At 43.4% G+C, this 16,956-nt stretch overlaps 2 protein-coding genes across 6 annotated transcripts in view; both read right to left on the reverse strand.

Annotated features, from left to right (window-relative positions):
• Positions 1–10,402, reverse strand: part of arhgef10la (Rho guanine nucleotide exchange factor (GEF) 10-like a) — a 105,866-nt gene extending 95,464 nt beyond the window's left edge. For 2 of the 3 annotated variants that reach the window (XM_069149767.1, XM_069149750.1), the window contains exon 1: positions 10,002–10,402. The gene's annotated coding sequence lies outside the window, so the exon portion shown is untranslated. Of the gene's footprint in view, positions 1–8,761; positions 9,151–10,001 lie in introns of those variants that run through there. The other variant, XM_069149758.1, reaches the window with a different exon arrangement.
• Positions 10,403–12,345: 1,943 nt separating this feature from the next.
• Positions 12,346–16,956, reverse strand: part of chd5 (chromodomain helicase DNA binding protein 5) — a 40,880-nt gene continuing 36,269 nt past the window's right edge. For 2 of the 3 annotated variants that reach the window (XM_069149732.1, XM_069149725.1), the window contains exons 39-40: positions 16,295–16,421; positions 12,346–15,237 (exon numbers count right to left, since the gene is read on the reverse strand). In XM_069149732.1, coding sequence (XP_069005833.1) covers positions 15,110–15,237; positions 16,295–16,421 — 255 coding nt within the window. In that variant the 3' untranslated portion in view covers positions 12,346–15,109. Of the gene's footprint in view, positions 15,238–16,264; positions 16,422–16,956 lie in introns of all 3 variants that reach the window. The other variant, XM_069149739.1, reaches the window with a different exon arrangement.

A 16,956-nucleotide genomic window follows, 5' to 3' on the forward strand; every position in this document is an offset into this window, starting at 1 on the left:
TGTAATCAAGGAAAAGATTTGGGCATTGATAAAGATGAGGTTACTTAAGGCTTTGAATGACAGATTTATACAACTTAATCTTCTATATTAGACAGTCTGAGTTATGAAGTAAAGATTAGATTTCATCTTTTTTCGAAGGTTTGCAACCCTTTTAAAATGACTCCATCACAAAACAAAAACACAAAAAAGATTGTCATCAACCAGGCTTACTCTGCATCAGATAAGAAGCTGCACTTCAAATAGACCGATGTGTAAACATGAAATGTGTTGTGTTAACCTCCACCCTCAGTTAATGGGGATTATTTGGATAAAGACAAAAAGGTAAACAGACAAGAAGATGGGAATGTTCTATTATCTTTCTAAACATACCAAAGCTGCTTCACAAAACAGGCAAATGTAGAATACAGTTCAGGTAAAAAAATCAGCGTTGTGCTCATCAACACTGCACTGAGGTGAAATGAACTGCTGATCCGTCGGTGTGTTTACAACAAAAGGTTCTTCAGGATGTGCCGCCGACTGCACTTTTCTCACAAAGGATACAAATAAAACCGAAGTAATGGACAACACCGGACGGCTCTATATTTCAGATGCACAGAGAGAAAAACAAAGTATAATCCCAGCTCGAAAACATAACATACGGTCATTAAAACGACTGTTAAATCAAAGTCTGAGGAGGCTTAGTGGCAGATTAAGATATCCCCCACACACCCAATGAAAACATGTTCCCCAACGTTACACACCTCAACTAATTAAGAGGCAGATTTCATGTTGTCTAATCAACGAAAATATGTAAGACAACGGATATTTTTGATAATTAATTTAAAAAAATAATGAAATGCATCAATACAGACATATACGTATTTACTGGGATTTTTGCACCCACGGCACTTCCTCAACAATTAGCCTGGTAAACTGTCACTTGTAGTCATGGAAATTAGATTTGTTGTTAACATAGTTTTCAAAATAAAATGGCAATTTTCTATGACATACAGTACCATGAGGGTATTAAAATGCTGCGCAGTTATTTGGTTATTTTACAAAGTGGGAATTTTCTATGACGTGCAGGCTGTTTCTGCCCATGTTAATGTATCCAGCATCTGCTTTGCATTTTGAGTAGAACTGAACTGCTTCCCAGTTGCTGGAACATTGTTAGTCCTGATGGGGCAGTTTGTCAGGCTCCTGGGAAAATGACAGCTTTGAGCGGAGGCGGCCGAATATGGGTCGGCGACGCGGCCCCGAAGCACGTTGCTTGAGGACTATAAAAAAAAAAATCAATGTTGGCACTTTTTGTTTAACACGGACACAGGAGCTGTCATAATGTTTGTTACGGCTCTCGGTGTCTTTGACTACTTGCTGACAGCTCGATTTGGACACGATGTTTGTCTGCTCTGGGGCTCAGGAACAGTGATTGCTTAGAATCCTGATTCAAATGGTTTTAAAAGGACAGGTTCACTATTTTTAAAGTCTATCCCAAAACAGAAATGATGCTGAAAAATACTGAAAATGCTCTTAAATAACACTTAGATGGGTTTTGTTGAAGCAGTATTACACGAGAGCGTGTGCTTTAACGTGATTATTGGCATGACAGTGATGCGGTCAGGACCGAGGCGCCGTAAGCATCACTGAAGTGCCAATAATCACGTTAAAGCACACCCGCTTGTGTAATATTGCGATTATACTACAAGTAACCATGTAAATAAAACATGTAATCTAAATGTATTCATATTGTGGGGCAATTCGCCCTCAAAATACAAAACTTTTTTGTTAGTGTGATCTCCGTTTCCGTGGCAATACATGGGGTATGACTAACAACTGGAAAACAATCAGTCGCGTCAGTAAAAGCGAATGTAATGAATGCCATGTTTAACACTCCAGGAAGCTGGCCGACCCTTAGCAACGACCCTAGCAACAGAGATGAAATCTAGTCCGCTTTATTGCCTTCTAGAGATCGTTTCTCAAACTGAATAAATACAGCACATAGAAACACTAAACTGCTTGGCTCGCTCAATCTTGTTGTCAGATAACCGCTGAAAAGAGATATCGATGGTCTCATTTTAGCACCGTGTCGTGTTAAAACCAAACCGGTCAAAAAAGAGCCCGATTTCACCAAATGGGTCACATATAATAGACCTATAACAAGCAAAACAACAATATACTGCATACTATATAAAACTCAATTCCAATCATATATTCCCATTGAGAAGGCGGAGCGATATTTCTAGTGATGAGCAGGATGTGCTTTACGGGGATTTAAGCACGTTACGAATGTATAGTTGACCAATCAGATCGCTGGCTCAGAACTACTTATTGTATAATTACTATTATCGGAGGACACCATGCCCCTAACATTGTATGATGTTTCAAGGTATTGTTACAATAACTGTTATATTACAAAATGCTGCAAAATACTTTATTAGTAGTTTTAATAACAAGTTTTTATATGACAGCATAAATGTAACAGTTTACCTTCAAACTTGAAGTTAAAAGTACCCCGGCTTGTTGTGCATCTGAGAATCTGTAAACAAACCACTTCGACAAGACTGAAGTGGCTCTCCTCTTTGAAAGTAACTCCTCCACTGTGGAGCCACTTCCAGCCATACTTCTCATTTATGTGCATATATTTATGTACATAACATACATCATATATCATTATTAAGTAATGTCAACAACTCAGAATATTGCCATGTGCTATATTATACCAATATGTTATGGTACACGGCTATTTTCGAAACGTGTTCCTCTTGTTCTGGCCATTAAAAAAAATCCTTTTGTAATTCACTTCTATTGTAAGTAATGGGGACAAAAATCGACATCCTTGTTTAGTGTAAAGTTTATCTGAAGTCAATATGAGCGAGGGGAGAGTGAATTCGACAAATCCAGGTGCTCCCAAGTTAGTGATTGAGTAAAAAATTCCCTCTTTGTGTTTCCATCAATTCGCTGCCGTTTAACAAGGAAACAAAGGCTGTGGAAACACGAAGGAAATTCAGCACTAAAAAGGCACCAACTGTGGAAGATCCCTTCTCAGTTCGTCTCGCGCGAAACTGCTGAAGGCTCATTCTCGTTTAAGATAAAAGTTTTGCTGCCTGGATTGAGGATTGTAGAACTGGCCCCCATTTTTAAATGACCAGTATGAACAGCAAGAATGATTGAAATATGCAAAATATGTTTCTGTGTTTACAAGGGCACCTGACTTTTGTTTTAAAACGGACAAAGGGAAAATTCTCCTTTAAATTACAGTGAAACAAATTGAATAGTTTTAAAAGGAACGCAACACTTTCTTGAGAAATCAGTTCTCTGCTTGTTTACAACTTCAATATTCCACTGCAGCCTTTGGACTCTTTCCCCTCCTCTGTGCCACAAACACAGTTTCTTCATTCGGCCCACACACTGGTCCCATCAACAATGACTCCTTTGTGGAGGAAATAAAACTTCTGTTCTGTCAGAAAGAATTGTTTCTACATTCATGGCCGCAACACTGATTAGCTCACAGGTCGTTTGGGCCGCAGCCGTTGACTCGAGCAACCTCGAGGAAGAGCGGAGGATTTTTTTTGTCAGAACAAAGTTGCACATTCTTTGAATAAACACCATAAAAGCCTGCAGATTAATTGAAAGTTACTATCACTGTGCTTCCACAGATGAAAGCCGCGCTGACTGAACAATCACTCTCGATTGTTCGCCGGAGCGAACTTCGAATGAGCAAACATCTCGGAGTTGTAATTGAGATTTTCACATTATTCAAAATCAACAGGACAGATGGTGCCTCGAATAAAAGTGCTGCCTGCTAATACCAAAAAAATAAAAAAAAAATACCCTCCTCCGAATTAAATCGACAGGTATCCTGAGCAACCTTCTTTTGACAGGAGGCATTTGGACAAACCATCAAAGAGACACAAGCTTAGAAAAATTAAGAGCCCCGGGAGTAGTGGTGCATGAAAGCTATTCTTTAGGGGAAAATAAGACACATCACAGAATAGCGATGAAACCAACTCCTACACACCCCGTCCCTGACCTACATAGAGCTCGGAAAACTCCCTCGCTGTGTACCCAACATGGTAATGAGAGGAGAGATGTTGCATGTGTGTGTGTGTGTGTGTGTGTGTGTGTACAGGAGGACAGTGAGGTGTGTGTGTACAACTTTAATGGGTGATCGGTGGAAAAGCCACGTGTGTAGTGTAGCTTCTGACTGAAAACTTCAAAAGCTTACCCTGTCTTGTTTTAAATGTAGCAGCTCTTGGATTTGCATATTTAGTGTTGTTTTTTTTTCTTCCTCCTTCACTTTCAGAGTGCGAAGTCCTATTACCGAGATGGATCTTGTACTTGGCATCCGAGTCATGTTGCCTAATTCCATCTCAGCTCCCTATTGTGCTGTACTTCATCTCACAAAGCAGTAAGGATATGTAATCTTCTTTGAAAATGAAATTAAATGAGAGGGTTTGAAAACGGAAAGAAGGGAAAGTTTCCTAACTGTATTCAAAGCTTTAATTTTTTGGGGGGTAAATCTTCTGGGCTGCATGTTTAATTCTAGCTGCTGATTCACAGAGAGCCACGTTTGACCACCAAACCGTGGAGCCACTGGTCAGCGGCAGGCGAGTGTATCAATAGACAACGGCAGGGAACAGCAGCTGGTGACGACTGAATAAACAGCATTGGAAAATCTAACAGAAAGTCACTGAGAACGGCGCCACATCAGGGTTTTCCTTTACAGGAAAGTGGCACATAAACACTCAGCAGACAACGAGCGACTCGCGGACCACTGACGACAACAAACAGTGTCAGCCGGAGACGGTTCCGCCGCCGGCGCTCTTTCCATTCCTCGGTTTCCCCGTAGACTTCCTATCAAGAGATATGAATGTGACTTAACCAATTTAGGAACTGCAAACGGCTCCTTGAGAACAGACGCAACGTGTCTTTCTTTGGTTGTCAAAAAGCATAACAATCTGAGTGGGCGGCTGTTCACAGGCATTTCTTGATTTTCATGGATACGCTTAAACACAACGTCGCCTCACCAAACAGTTTCAAACACAGAAGAAAAGCCTATTGAGTTATACATTATGAATGTCATGAATATTTTAAATTTCACTTTTAAATGAATTTCAGTAGATTGTGCGCCATGGGCCGTGTTGAATATGACATCACGCTGTAAACACGGCATGATAAGAGGGTTATCTACGCACACTGGAGATAGTTATTCCTACTTTACCTCTGGTCTGTTGCACGTTGCCGCCGCTAACACATGCAGGGATATATTATTCATTCAGGGAGGCGGGCGTTTGGCCTTCATATGCCCTCTGCTGTACGAGAGCCGCTCCGGTAATGTCAGCCCCACGACAGCAGTGATGTGCCGGTGATGTCACATTAATCAAGGACACAGTGGGTGTAACCTCTACCTCCCATCTGCCATTAGTGTTTCACAGCACAATGGTGCACTGGGAACCGTATATATATGTATGTGTACGTGTGTGTGTGTGTGTGTGTGTGTGTGTGTGTGTGTGTGTGTGTGTGTGTGTGTGTGTGTGTTGTACTGCACAAACACTGACCAGAGATAGGGATGTCGTGAATTCGTCAGGCTGACAATGGTTCCGTTTATCAAGAAAAACGCTTGTGAAGGTGACAAAATGAATCTGTGCCCATGTTAGATGGTGCAAAGTCTATTTTTGAATAATTCTGGTACAAAATTCTTCAGCACATGTCAAACTGAAAACAAATATCTGTAGAGGCTTGAGCTGACATGGGTCGTTGATCAATACCAACTCAAAAAAGTTTTTTTTTTTTTTTTTTTTTAAGTGTCAGGGATTCTGGACGTCGGATCCCAGTTTCACTCTTTTACCTTCCTCCACCTGCACCGCTTTGCAAAACCATTATTATGGCAGCATTTTACATTTTAATAGGGCACCTCCATACATGCTGTCGCATCAGCTCGCTTAATGATCCATCACTAGGTGGAGGCTGTGAGTGACAGAAACATATGGGAAAGATAAGTACAATAAGTGCCGCTGTCCCTCCTGACAGCCATTAGAAATTAATGAAAGTAATTAAAGTCTGACAGGACAACAGGGACCTTTTGATCAATGTCTTGTTATCCGCCTCACAATTGAAATGTTAGACTAGTGTGGCCACCCGATGGCCTCTCTTGTATATCAGGTAGATATCTCTGTCGCGTGTACGTGTACGTATTAATCATACATTAATACGACACTTTAAAACTGCACTTCCATTAAGATGGCAGACTCTCAAACAGACGGCCAAAATCAACGCATGTTGACTGTTCAGTGTCGGTCAAGTTCCAAAATCAGTGGATCCCTACACTTGCCATAATGTGGAGGTTTTAAACCTCACTGGGAGAGCTGAAGGAAAGGTTGCCTATGGAGACGCATTAGATGAAGCTCGCATGCAAGGTGAAAAGAACAGGTGCACACCATCGTTTTAAAACCAGCAGGAAGTTAGTTGTTGTAGTCGAGGCCCGACGGTCTTGGCTCACTTGTCAACACATTCCACAGTTGTTGCTGCAACAGCAGCCGTGATACAGAGCTCACGGAAGACTTCAAGGTACCTCAAAGCCCGAAAACCAACCCGGTTCGTGCAGCTGGAGGCAAAAATCACACCATTTTCCGCAGTCGAACGTGAACACGCATGAAATACACATATCTTTTGCTTCAATGTGACGTCATCTGCGGCGCCCATCACAAATAAGTGTCCAGAAAATCCACTTCAAAAACAGAGACCAGAACCTGCCTGAGAATCATCACGAGTTCTCTACAATAACAAAGCAACAGTTGTCTGTAGACCTTCAAACTACTAATAACTCACCCTACATACATAATGGAGCCAGTTTTTGCTGCAATGTAAACTAATGTGGGCAAAAAGCTAGAATTACTGCATCACAATTTTATGCCTCCGCCAACCAATCAAGTTACACTTGACTTCCATTTCTGTCTTGACTGATAAAATCAAGACTTTGAAGGAATCCTAACACGTGTCCACGTACTCGGCCAACACTTGAAATATGGATGTTGCTGCCAAGAAGCTACCAATTATAAAAGGTAGATGATTGACACGCACCTTCAACCAGACAGCACAGAAGAACAATAAACTCAGCACGGTTTCAAGCTCGACGATCGAAGATCTGGAAAGGTGACCTTTCACCTTTTGGATATAAAGTGTCATAATTTCACCAATTACCATCACGAGAATGGGATTAAAATATGAGAAGCACGTGGCATCACTGTGGCCTTTGACGCCAGAAATCTAACCGCTTCCTCCTTGGGACCAAGTGAACGTTTGTGCCACATCTGAAGATATCGCATCAAAGCGTTATTGAGGCGTGACGGTCACAAGAATGGGACGGACGGACGGGACGGACGACCCGAAAACATGATGCCTACGGTTGGAGCTGCCGCGGAGGCGTGAAAATGACACGCACGTGAGAGGATGTTTGCGGTCCGAGGTGGGACCCTCGGTATCAGACATACAACATCTCTTCTCCCTGATGCCACCAACACTTCACCACTAAATGCCGGGTGCATTGTCACGCCTCTCGAACGTCATTCACCCTTTGAGGTTCCAAACTGAGACGTCGTCACGCACCACAGACGTGATGGGTTTGTTTTCACCGGCTGAGTAATCCAAGCGCAGTCATCAAAAAAATGTTAGATCGCTGGAAATCCCCTTTGATATCGTTTCGTGAACCAAAAATCCTGCTATTTTTCAACATAAAGGAAAACTGACGAATGAGCCAACTTATAAGACGGAAGAAGAAGAAAAAAAACAAAAAAACGATGTCTTACTTCTGTTTAATAAATCATCCTCACTTTCGCTGTGTGCTCACGGCTCAGTAACTCGGAAGTTAGATCAAAGACTTGGCAAAACAACCCGCTCCGCGAAGCTCTGTTTGGAGTTTGTTTGATGATGCTGTGTGATGTCTTCTACTGATTCGTTCATTGTCTGCATAAGAGACAGTAAAGAGCGAGAGCAAAGCGTCCAAAACGAGTAGCAATTATTCCCTACTCCCAGTCAAAACTCTGGATGAACTTTCCCTCTGAGTGCAGAGTAAACATCAGCCTCCCTGCTCTGCTTAATTCAGCCCGATGATTGCTCCGGTACAGTGAAAACCGTACAACGACAACTACAGTGCAAGTATAGACCGCAGAGGTCAGACGGGTTAGAACTGAAACACAAGATGTAAACAATCTCCGTCGGTTCACTTTTTCTTTTTTTTTTTTTAAAGGTGACCAACTTCTTGGACTGCCACAGTCTGCTGTTGCCTTTGGCGTCAGCTGTGACATTGCGTTTTGTTTGATGTGTGCCAATGTTAAAAAAAAAAGAAAAAAAACGTTCTCTATCAGTGCGAAGCCGGCATGGCTGCCGCTTTGATGTGCCAGTCAAATCAGACATGACATGAAAATACGCTCCCGAGCGAACGCGTTCGCTTGTCCTTCGGGCTAAATCTCGCGCGTGGCGCTTTTAAAATTAGTCCCCTTAAATCGTCCTAAAATTCCATGAGAGCTCAGGCCCCAGATATCAGGGGATTAATCGAGAGTTACCAACCGGCGTGGCGGTTGTGATGATTTGGCCTCAAGAGTCTGTTTATCGAGCGACCTCACCGGGAAACGCGACAGGTCGTGTTTGGGCGACGCGAGTCTGACGGACTCCCGTAGGACAAACCTCAGCTCGAAAACATCCCTCGTTAGTTTTTGTTCCCCCCCCCCCCCCTTCCTCCCCCCAAGTGCATTCCCAGAGTTCGTCAGCATGTCGTGGAGCGTACCAGTAAACTACCGGTAGGCGTGTCGCCGCTATCAAACGGCTGATTGTGTAGTTGAGTGCCGAGGCCTCCCACGTGTACCCACGACTGTGTGCCCGTGCAAGTTTCCGTGGTCGAACGTGGGGCGAACGGGGCGAGGGTTCCCGCTCTTATAGTGAAGTCTTTGTGGTGGTTTCAAGCCATGCATGCATGGGATGTTAATGTCTGTTGGAAGTGCTGGACTGGGACTGAGGAAGGGGGGGGGGGGGAGACAACAAAAATCTGATACAGTGAGCCAATGGAGTTCCTTAAAAAAAAAAAAAAGAGAGAGAGAGAGAGAGAGAGAGAAAGAAAAAAAAAGCTCTTGGACATCCGGCCCAGAAACAGTGCCCCAGCTTAAAATGCAAATTACTTGGTCAGAGGTCCCTTAGCTCCCCCTCACCCCTCTCCTCCCTGTCCCAGTATCCTCCCAGCCCCCTCCCCACCCCTCTCTACTCTGCTGAGAGTATAGAGGCAGCGTGAAATCCATCCTGGGAGGGGCTATTGTACTCCGGGAAGCAAACCGTCAAACTGGAATGGTGTAGGCCGGGCCCGGGCCAGGGAATCTCTTTTTATAGCCCGAGGTGCTGGAAGAGCTGCGCACTGTTGCTGAAAAACGTCCGGCCAGAGGTGATGGGAGGGGGAGGGAAGGAGGAAGGGAAAGGGGAAGGCGGTGGGGGTGTCTGAGACGAGTCGCCAATCCCTCACTCATCCTCCCCGGTGTCTGTCTCAGGAACCGCCGCTATCATAACAAGGCCTCTGTATCCCCCGCCGGCTCTCTGAAGCGTGCTCGGGTTTAATCGTCCGTGATGGCGTTGTGCTCTTCCACACGGGGTCTCGGGCCGTCCCCCGTCCCCCCGTCCTCATCGGTCTCCCTCGCCTCCGCGTTTTTTTTCTCGTCCACTCAGCCGTCGCTTTAGCTGTCAGACTGAGAGACAAGAGAGGCACAAACCAGCACATCCACCCAACCACCCATCCACCCAACCAACCAACCACTCAACCACCCATCCACCCAACCAACCAACCAACCACCCATCCACCCAACCAACCGCCCCCGCCCTTACAACTCCACTCCATCAATGGACAAAGCTGCTGCCTTTGCAACATGCTAACCATGCTGAGGAGGAGGAGGAAGAGGAGGAGGAGGAGGAGGAGAGAGAGAGAGAGAATAAAGGAAAGAGGAGAGACGTGTTTTGAAAGGACAACAACTAGAAATGCTCCTCACCTCCTCGTCCTCAGCAAGAACGCCCTCCGAGACGCTTCAGGCGCTCCCCCGGTGGTGAACCCTTTAACGCCGGTAACCTCCCATAAACTCAGCTTTCACCACACCGCCGGGTCCACCACACTCATCTCTCATGGTCTCCTGAGAGCTGAACACAGATTGGAATTCTCCTGTGCTGTTTACTTTCCCACAACTTCTCCCCTGCACCGTGTGCACCAGCAGCCCTTAGATGAGGTAACCCTCTCTGCTCCCTCCCCTTTCTCTCTCGCTCTCTCTCTCTCTCTCTGCCTCTCTCTTGGTTGTGTTCCTCCCTCTTGTATGTCCCTCTTCTTCTTTTTTTTTTTTTTAGATGCCTCCCCCCCCAATACTCAATCCATCCAGCCTCATTCTGTCCTTTTCTTTGGTTTTTCTCCCTCCCTCCCTCCCTCCCTTCCCTCCAGACCCCTGCTGCTGCCCAGACCAGCGGCACAAAAGCAAAGCGCGAGGGCGCTCCGTGACAACCGGCCAATGGCGCAGTGACAAAGGCAAAAGCATGCGGCCAATGAAATGCAGAGCGGCCGCGATTTGGACCAATCACGGGAGACACTGGAGAAGAAGTGGGCCGGACAAAGAGAATTAGGGGCAATGCTGTCTCACAACACTTCCGTGTGGGATGAAGGGTTTTCTTCACACGCTGTATTTGAGTCAGCTCTTTGAATTTCTCACTGAGGGCTGAGATTTAATTCAAACAGGTTTTGTTGGAAAAAAAAATAGATGTGACTCATTTGCTTGTGAAATAATACCTCGGGTGTATTTGAATTGAAAAGGTAAACGATGACTGCAGCTTTAATCGAAATGTTTAGTCTCAGGATAGGAGAAAAATTTAGATGGTTATGTCGGGTTTTTTTTTTTTGTATTATATTTTTTAATATATTATAAAATAACATGAAATTTAAGAATATGTGATGAAACAGAAAAGGCTGAGTAGAAAAAAAAAAAAAAGCCTTTTATAACATATTTGTGTTGCCTCTGAACAGCGTAAACATTATGCAACTCGAGAGTGAAAATATTGGCAGGATTTTTATTTTTTTAAAGTCACATGCTGTGCAAAGAGAAAACAGATCAATTATCTCTCCAGCTCCCAAATTGGACAAACTACTTACAAAGAATTTACAAAGGCCAGGCAGGTGAACACAAAAAGCAAGAGTCCAGGCAGAGTCCAAAGCTGACAATATAATGACAAGAAAACAGAACTCTAGAAAAACTCAACTTGAAGCGACAAAACCGTATCATCAGGCGCCTCAGAGGCAGACCGGGGGTGGATATACTGAGTGGGCTGATTGGCAGAGTGGCTGCAGGTGAACAGTTGGGCGAACTGGGAGCAGGTGATGTGGGCAAGAAGGACACTGGGCATGGAGGAAGAGCAAGAAAGAGAGCAAGAGAGACTGGGGACCTCTGGTGGGTGGAGGGACCAATACAGGGAGCAAGAATGTGCATTTCTTGAAGAAAATGCAGCGTCAATGCTGCAAGAGCTTGCTGGGAGCTGCTAGAACTTGTCTGATGCTCCTGGTGCACCCTGCTTGGGAAGCTGAGAAGGGTTTTCACTACCTGGACTTGGATCAAAAAATATCTCATGACACATGCTATTTAACCACCTGACTGTCAGGTCACACCCATCCTGAAGGAGACTTTATTTCTAGAGCACAATAAGACAGACAGAGACAGAAAGTACTAAGACGACTAAACTACTTGCATTCCAAAGTTTACGAAACACAAATCAGTGAAAGTGGATTAAACTGGTCCGTGTTCTATCTTCAGATATTATATTAACTTATTATTAATATTACTATTTAAGAAGCATTTGTAACACAAACACACTTATTTAACTACTTTATACTGTTGGCCAGTTTAATCTGTAGCAAAGCATTATGTATGTAAAATCGTAATCTACAAAGTAATTAGTGCAGCTATAAAAAAAAAAAAAGTAGTATAAAAAAACTATTCAATAGAGATGACAGACAAATTACAAATATCTGCTATAATAAATACTCAGTATATGTACTTGTGGTGATTTGATAGTGTCTTTGGACTATTCTGTGACTCTGGGAGTTTTTCTTCTTTTTTCAGCTGTTGCTGACTCAGTGTTTCTAACCCTGCCTGTAATCACATTTACAGTACAGCAGGTTTTGTGCAGGTTGGGACATGAAGCGCTGGAAGACACTTCACAATGAATCCAAGGTAATGCGTAAGGTTGGGCCAACGATTTACTTTAATTAAATCCAAAGTCCTCCTCAACTCAGCTCAATCATTACCGTGCATGCGTCCTCGTCTGTCTGCAGACTGACTAAAAGGCAAGATCCACCCAGGGTTACTGTTGTCCAGAAGATTTATTAAAACACATTGAACAAATACACAGAATACAAATAAAAAGATGACAATTCACTTTTTTCATTCAATTGCTATACAGCACAAATATCAGAACCATAACACTGCTTGGAGCTCATTGTCTGTAAATGCTAAATACACTACAACCTCCCAAAAGTGAACCGTCATATCAAACGCTTCACATGCTGTGCATTCACTGCAACAAAGGTGCCTCTTATCAGGGTCTTTTGGTAGCTTTTGAAGCCATGTTAATAAGCATGTACATACATTGTTAACATATTTATAATATTAGACTGAAGCCTTATTTTTAACAGACATTACATTCATACTGACTTCAGTTTGATTGCATTTCATTGGAGTCTTGTGTTTTCGACGTCTTCTTCGTTGTCGTCGCTCCAGAAGGGAAAAGACAGGATTTTGATTGATGAGCACGTACGGTGCACATAGCAGTTCTATGGCAACACCATCCAGTAGACATTCATCTTTTTTTTTTCAATTTCATACAAAAATCTATATGACATGGACTTATCTCTGAAAAATCTTTCAAGTATTTACATGTTTCTGAGGTTCTATCTGTCAAGCAACCTAATACATGTCATGGTCAAGTCTTTGATGGCGTGAACAGAAACACAGGAAACCAAACGGCACTGATTAACACTAACGAAGAGCAGCGCAAAACTGATGCGATACACTTCAAGGTTTTTATCTCATGGTGCTTTCCAAATGGTGATGTTTTGAATTTTGAATTTTCAGTTAAAAGATGTTGAGAGTTGATGTGCGATCAATCTATTTAAATGGAAAGGGGGTCTGAAGAGCGCACCTCCGGACAATCACTTGAATTGGCAACAAGAGAGTAAGAAAATACACTCACCAACTTTGTAAAACACTGCCTTGTCACTTCAGTCAATCACAATTGTCACATCAACAATTTTAAATAAGTGCTGTGGCAATGGCAGTCATAATACAAACAGGTAATGCCACCAGTCTTTGGGGGGGGGGGATCAAATTAAATCCAAACATTTCAGCAGTGTAAGTAAGCTTGAATTTATAAAAGATTGTTTTCATTAGTGGACAGTCACTGTAGCACATAATAATAGTTGATGGAATGGATCAGATATGTAGCACTACCTTACTGACATGTCTTCACACCAGGTAAAGCAACCGATGACAACAAACACTCTGGAAAGAACCAAAGTTGTAACTGAGGAAGCTGGAATCGAACACATCGTTTAAGAGTAATGCTGTGCAACATTGGTCCTTAGAAGCTGATATACAGAGAATATTTCTTCAAATGTAGGTTGAGACAGTGACACCACTAGTTAGTCTTGACCTCTGCGGAGGAAATACGCTGCAGCAAAGAACAAATCATTCTGGATCGTCTCCTTTTAATGGCACCGAGTGACCAAAGACTTCTCACTTAACATAAAGAGAAGCAAACAAAAGCTCTTTTTTTTTTGCGGTCAATACTAAACTTAAGGTGACATTTGCACCGTAAGCACATGTGTTCTTATTTAGTCCTAACAATTAAAAGGGAACCGGGAAAGTCCCTGGGATATAAGAGGGAGAAAAAAAAAAAGCCACCCTCCATTCAGGACTCTGGTCTGAAACACTGGAGCCCTGCGCTGCATGTGGAGCAGATGAGTTCCTGTTTATAGTGAAGTCCCGCTGGTCGTGGCCCCAGGGTTAAGCTCTACAGCCACTACTAACATTCAAATATAGAAAGAATCACAAATATCGTACCATACACACAAATACTCAGTGTTCTCTAAAATGCATGTAAAATCATTGTCGCACTCCCGATCGATCGTCGCGTACAACACAAGCCAGGCTTCTGGTTTCATCCATGTATGTATACATATGTTCACTATCATTAGACCTATGTGAGGTAAAATAAACTGCAGTCTCTGAGTATGTACAGTACAAGAGGCCAAACTTTCACAGGAGCATCTGCAGTCAAGTGTATCTGCAGGTTGAGCAGAAATGACTTTCTCTAAATTACCAGCAGGTGGCAGTCTTTAGAGGATTCAGACAGACTCGTGTCCAGCTACTGCATACATGATTAACAGTTTTTGATGCTTTTTAAATCAATATTTTTATCCACTGGTTACGACATGAATGACAAAAAAACACATATTTATTTAAAGGAACGATATCGGCCCTCCGAAAAACAATCTCCTGTCAAAGTGTGACTGAGGGTGTCCCGGATTCTTCTCCTCATCACAGGGAACGAGCTCCGGAGGGGCACAGTCACAGTGTACAGCGAGTAGGCAGATGAATAAAAGCAATGAGGCGCCCGCAGAATGAAAAAAGTCGAGGTCGGCACAAACAAAACACACATTCGGAGATTAGCGTGAGCCCCAATCAAGAGCATCAGAAACTCAATGCCGCCAACTTAATTGAGTTGTAGTGCAGGGCTGAAAAAACAATCCTCTTTCAGAGAAGCTGCTCCGTTTTCCCTCCCAATTCGCAGCTTTCCATCACAGGTAAACAAAAACAAATATCTACTGAAATACTTCTAGAGGATCCTTGAAAGATAAAAGTGCAATTGTTAGGATAGATACATCTGCATTAATCAGAGAGTTAATTGCCTTATCCGGAGACGGAGGAGAGCTGGATGTTGTAGATTTGGAGTCAGACGGGAGCAGGAGAAAGAGGAGGATGTGGCGCGAGGAGATGATGGGCAGCAGGCGTCCGTAGGTTCCATCCCTGGGAGGTGCTGACCTCAGGTCAAGAGGTACAAAGCTGGTCTAGTCCTCAATGCAGATGACATCACTAGGTTTGCCTGACTTGAGATCAGGCGTCGCCACGTCTCTCAAGGAGTCAAGTGACTTCTTGTCCAGATGGCTTGTAGGCAGTGGAGGTCCATTAGTGGACACTGAAGAGGAGAGAGATCACACATTTAGTGGCTCTCTGTGTGAATATGAATATTGATGTTTACATTTTCTAAGCATACTATAGTGAGAATGACGTAAAATGTCTGGATGCAGTGGCTTAAAAACAGAACAAGCACGGTCAAATTATCGCATCTTATATCAAAACTGAATCCAAAATGTCAAAAACTGTCAGCGTGGAGCGCTGCGCGGGCGTGAGTCGTTGTCCCTCCGGTGCTCTTCAGTTTGGGGATCAAACCGTTTGAGTTGAGAACTCGGAGGCGCTTGTACCTGCCCTGACGAAGGCCTTAGAGGCTGAAACACGTTGGCATAAGATTTCCTGTGATTGAATAGCTATGATTGATTAAAGGCTTTTTAATGAATCACCCTTCTGAGTGCCTCTGAAGTTTTCAACTGAATCCAAAATATCTTTCACAAACCTTCACTGTGTAAATAAAAGTATGATGTTAAGGTATAAGTATGGGGATGGATGTGTACAACAGACAAGTTTGGTGATACGAGGAGCAATCAAAATGTTCCAAGACTGTTTGCGTTGCGTGTAAACGGAGCGCAGAGCAGGAGGACGTTTTTCTTCCATGTTGGATCGGTTCATCAACGGCAGCTTCGGTGTTACACGCGTTTTTGTTTTTGTGACCACCTTTGCGTGCGCGTCGGTGATCTCAGACCGTGTCCTAGAAGGTACTGCATTTTCCCAACAGTCACAGACATGAACTCGGTATGTACAATCTGATTATTATAATGAAGAAATGTTGTCAAATAATAATAATAAAAAGATGACGAGAATTATTCCTCAGTCTTTTGCATCTGACTTTACTTTAAAATGATTCCTGACAGAAATGGAAATCAGTGCCGTTGCAAGTGAAACATCTGTGAATCTTGGCTTATGAAATGTTTTCTGTTTGCCAAAAAGGCATCATTCACTTTAAATGAGTTTTCTTAGTGTGTCGCAACAATTTATCAAAACTTGACTTGGCAGGAACAACCTCCCTTTTCCCGCTTGCCTTATGTTACCTATGATTTACTGCAAATGGTGATTGTTACCGCTGACGTAAGGTCCCAGGGGCATCTGACTGTAGTTGACCATGGGCTGCCCGCCTGGTCCTCGGAACGCCCCGCCAAAACCGCTGCTGTACATCTGGGAGCAGCCGAACGCACTCTGGCTAAAAGGCTGAGAAACAAACAAAAACGAAGAAGGTTACACGACTCATTGACAGGAAACCAAAACAGAGTAATCCTCTCCGTGATAGTTGTGTATTTATTCACGCTTCTACGCAACATTTAACAGGTTTAAGTTGCTGTGCCGGAGAAGTTTTCTCTCTACAGCCGGAAAAAACAGACCAAAGCAAGTCAAATTTTCTCGATTGTCTTTTCTTTACAACAGTGTCGTCACCCATTGGTTTGTGAACAGCTGTTATGAAGCCAATCCCGAGCGTCCCGGAGCCTGAAGTGACCATATTTGGACGAGCTGGGGGGAAGCGAGCATGGGATCTGACGCGATCTGATTGAAAACCCGGCGATGATACGTCCCGCCCACCGGTAGCCGTAACCTGACTGCACTACAGGCCTGTCAATCAAGCAGACACGCCCCCAAAAACACAGCTTTTTGAGGCCTATTTTCTAATTAATGACGGGATTATTTTCAGATGGATTGCCAGAAAACTAATAAGAAGGAGCGACCTTAGCCAGCAAAACTGAAATAACTG

Source organism: Embiotoca jacksoni, unplaced genomic scaffold (assembly GCF_022577435.1).
Source record: "Embiotoca jacksoni isolate LCO1_2020_lvr unplaced genomic scaffold, fEmbJac1.0.p SCAF_1, whole genome shotgun sequence".
NCBI classification, from domain to species: Eukaryota; Metazoa; Chordata; class Actinopteri; family Embiotocidae; genus Embiotoca; species Embiotoca jacksoni.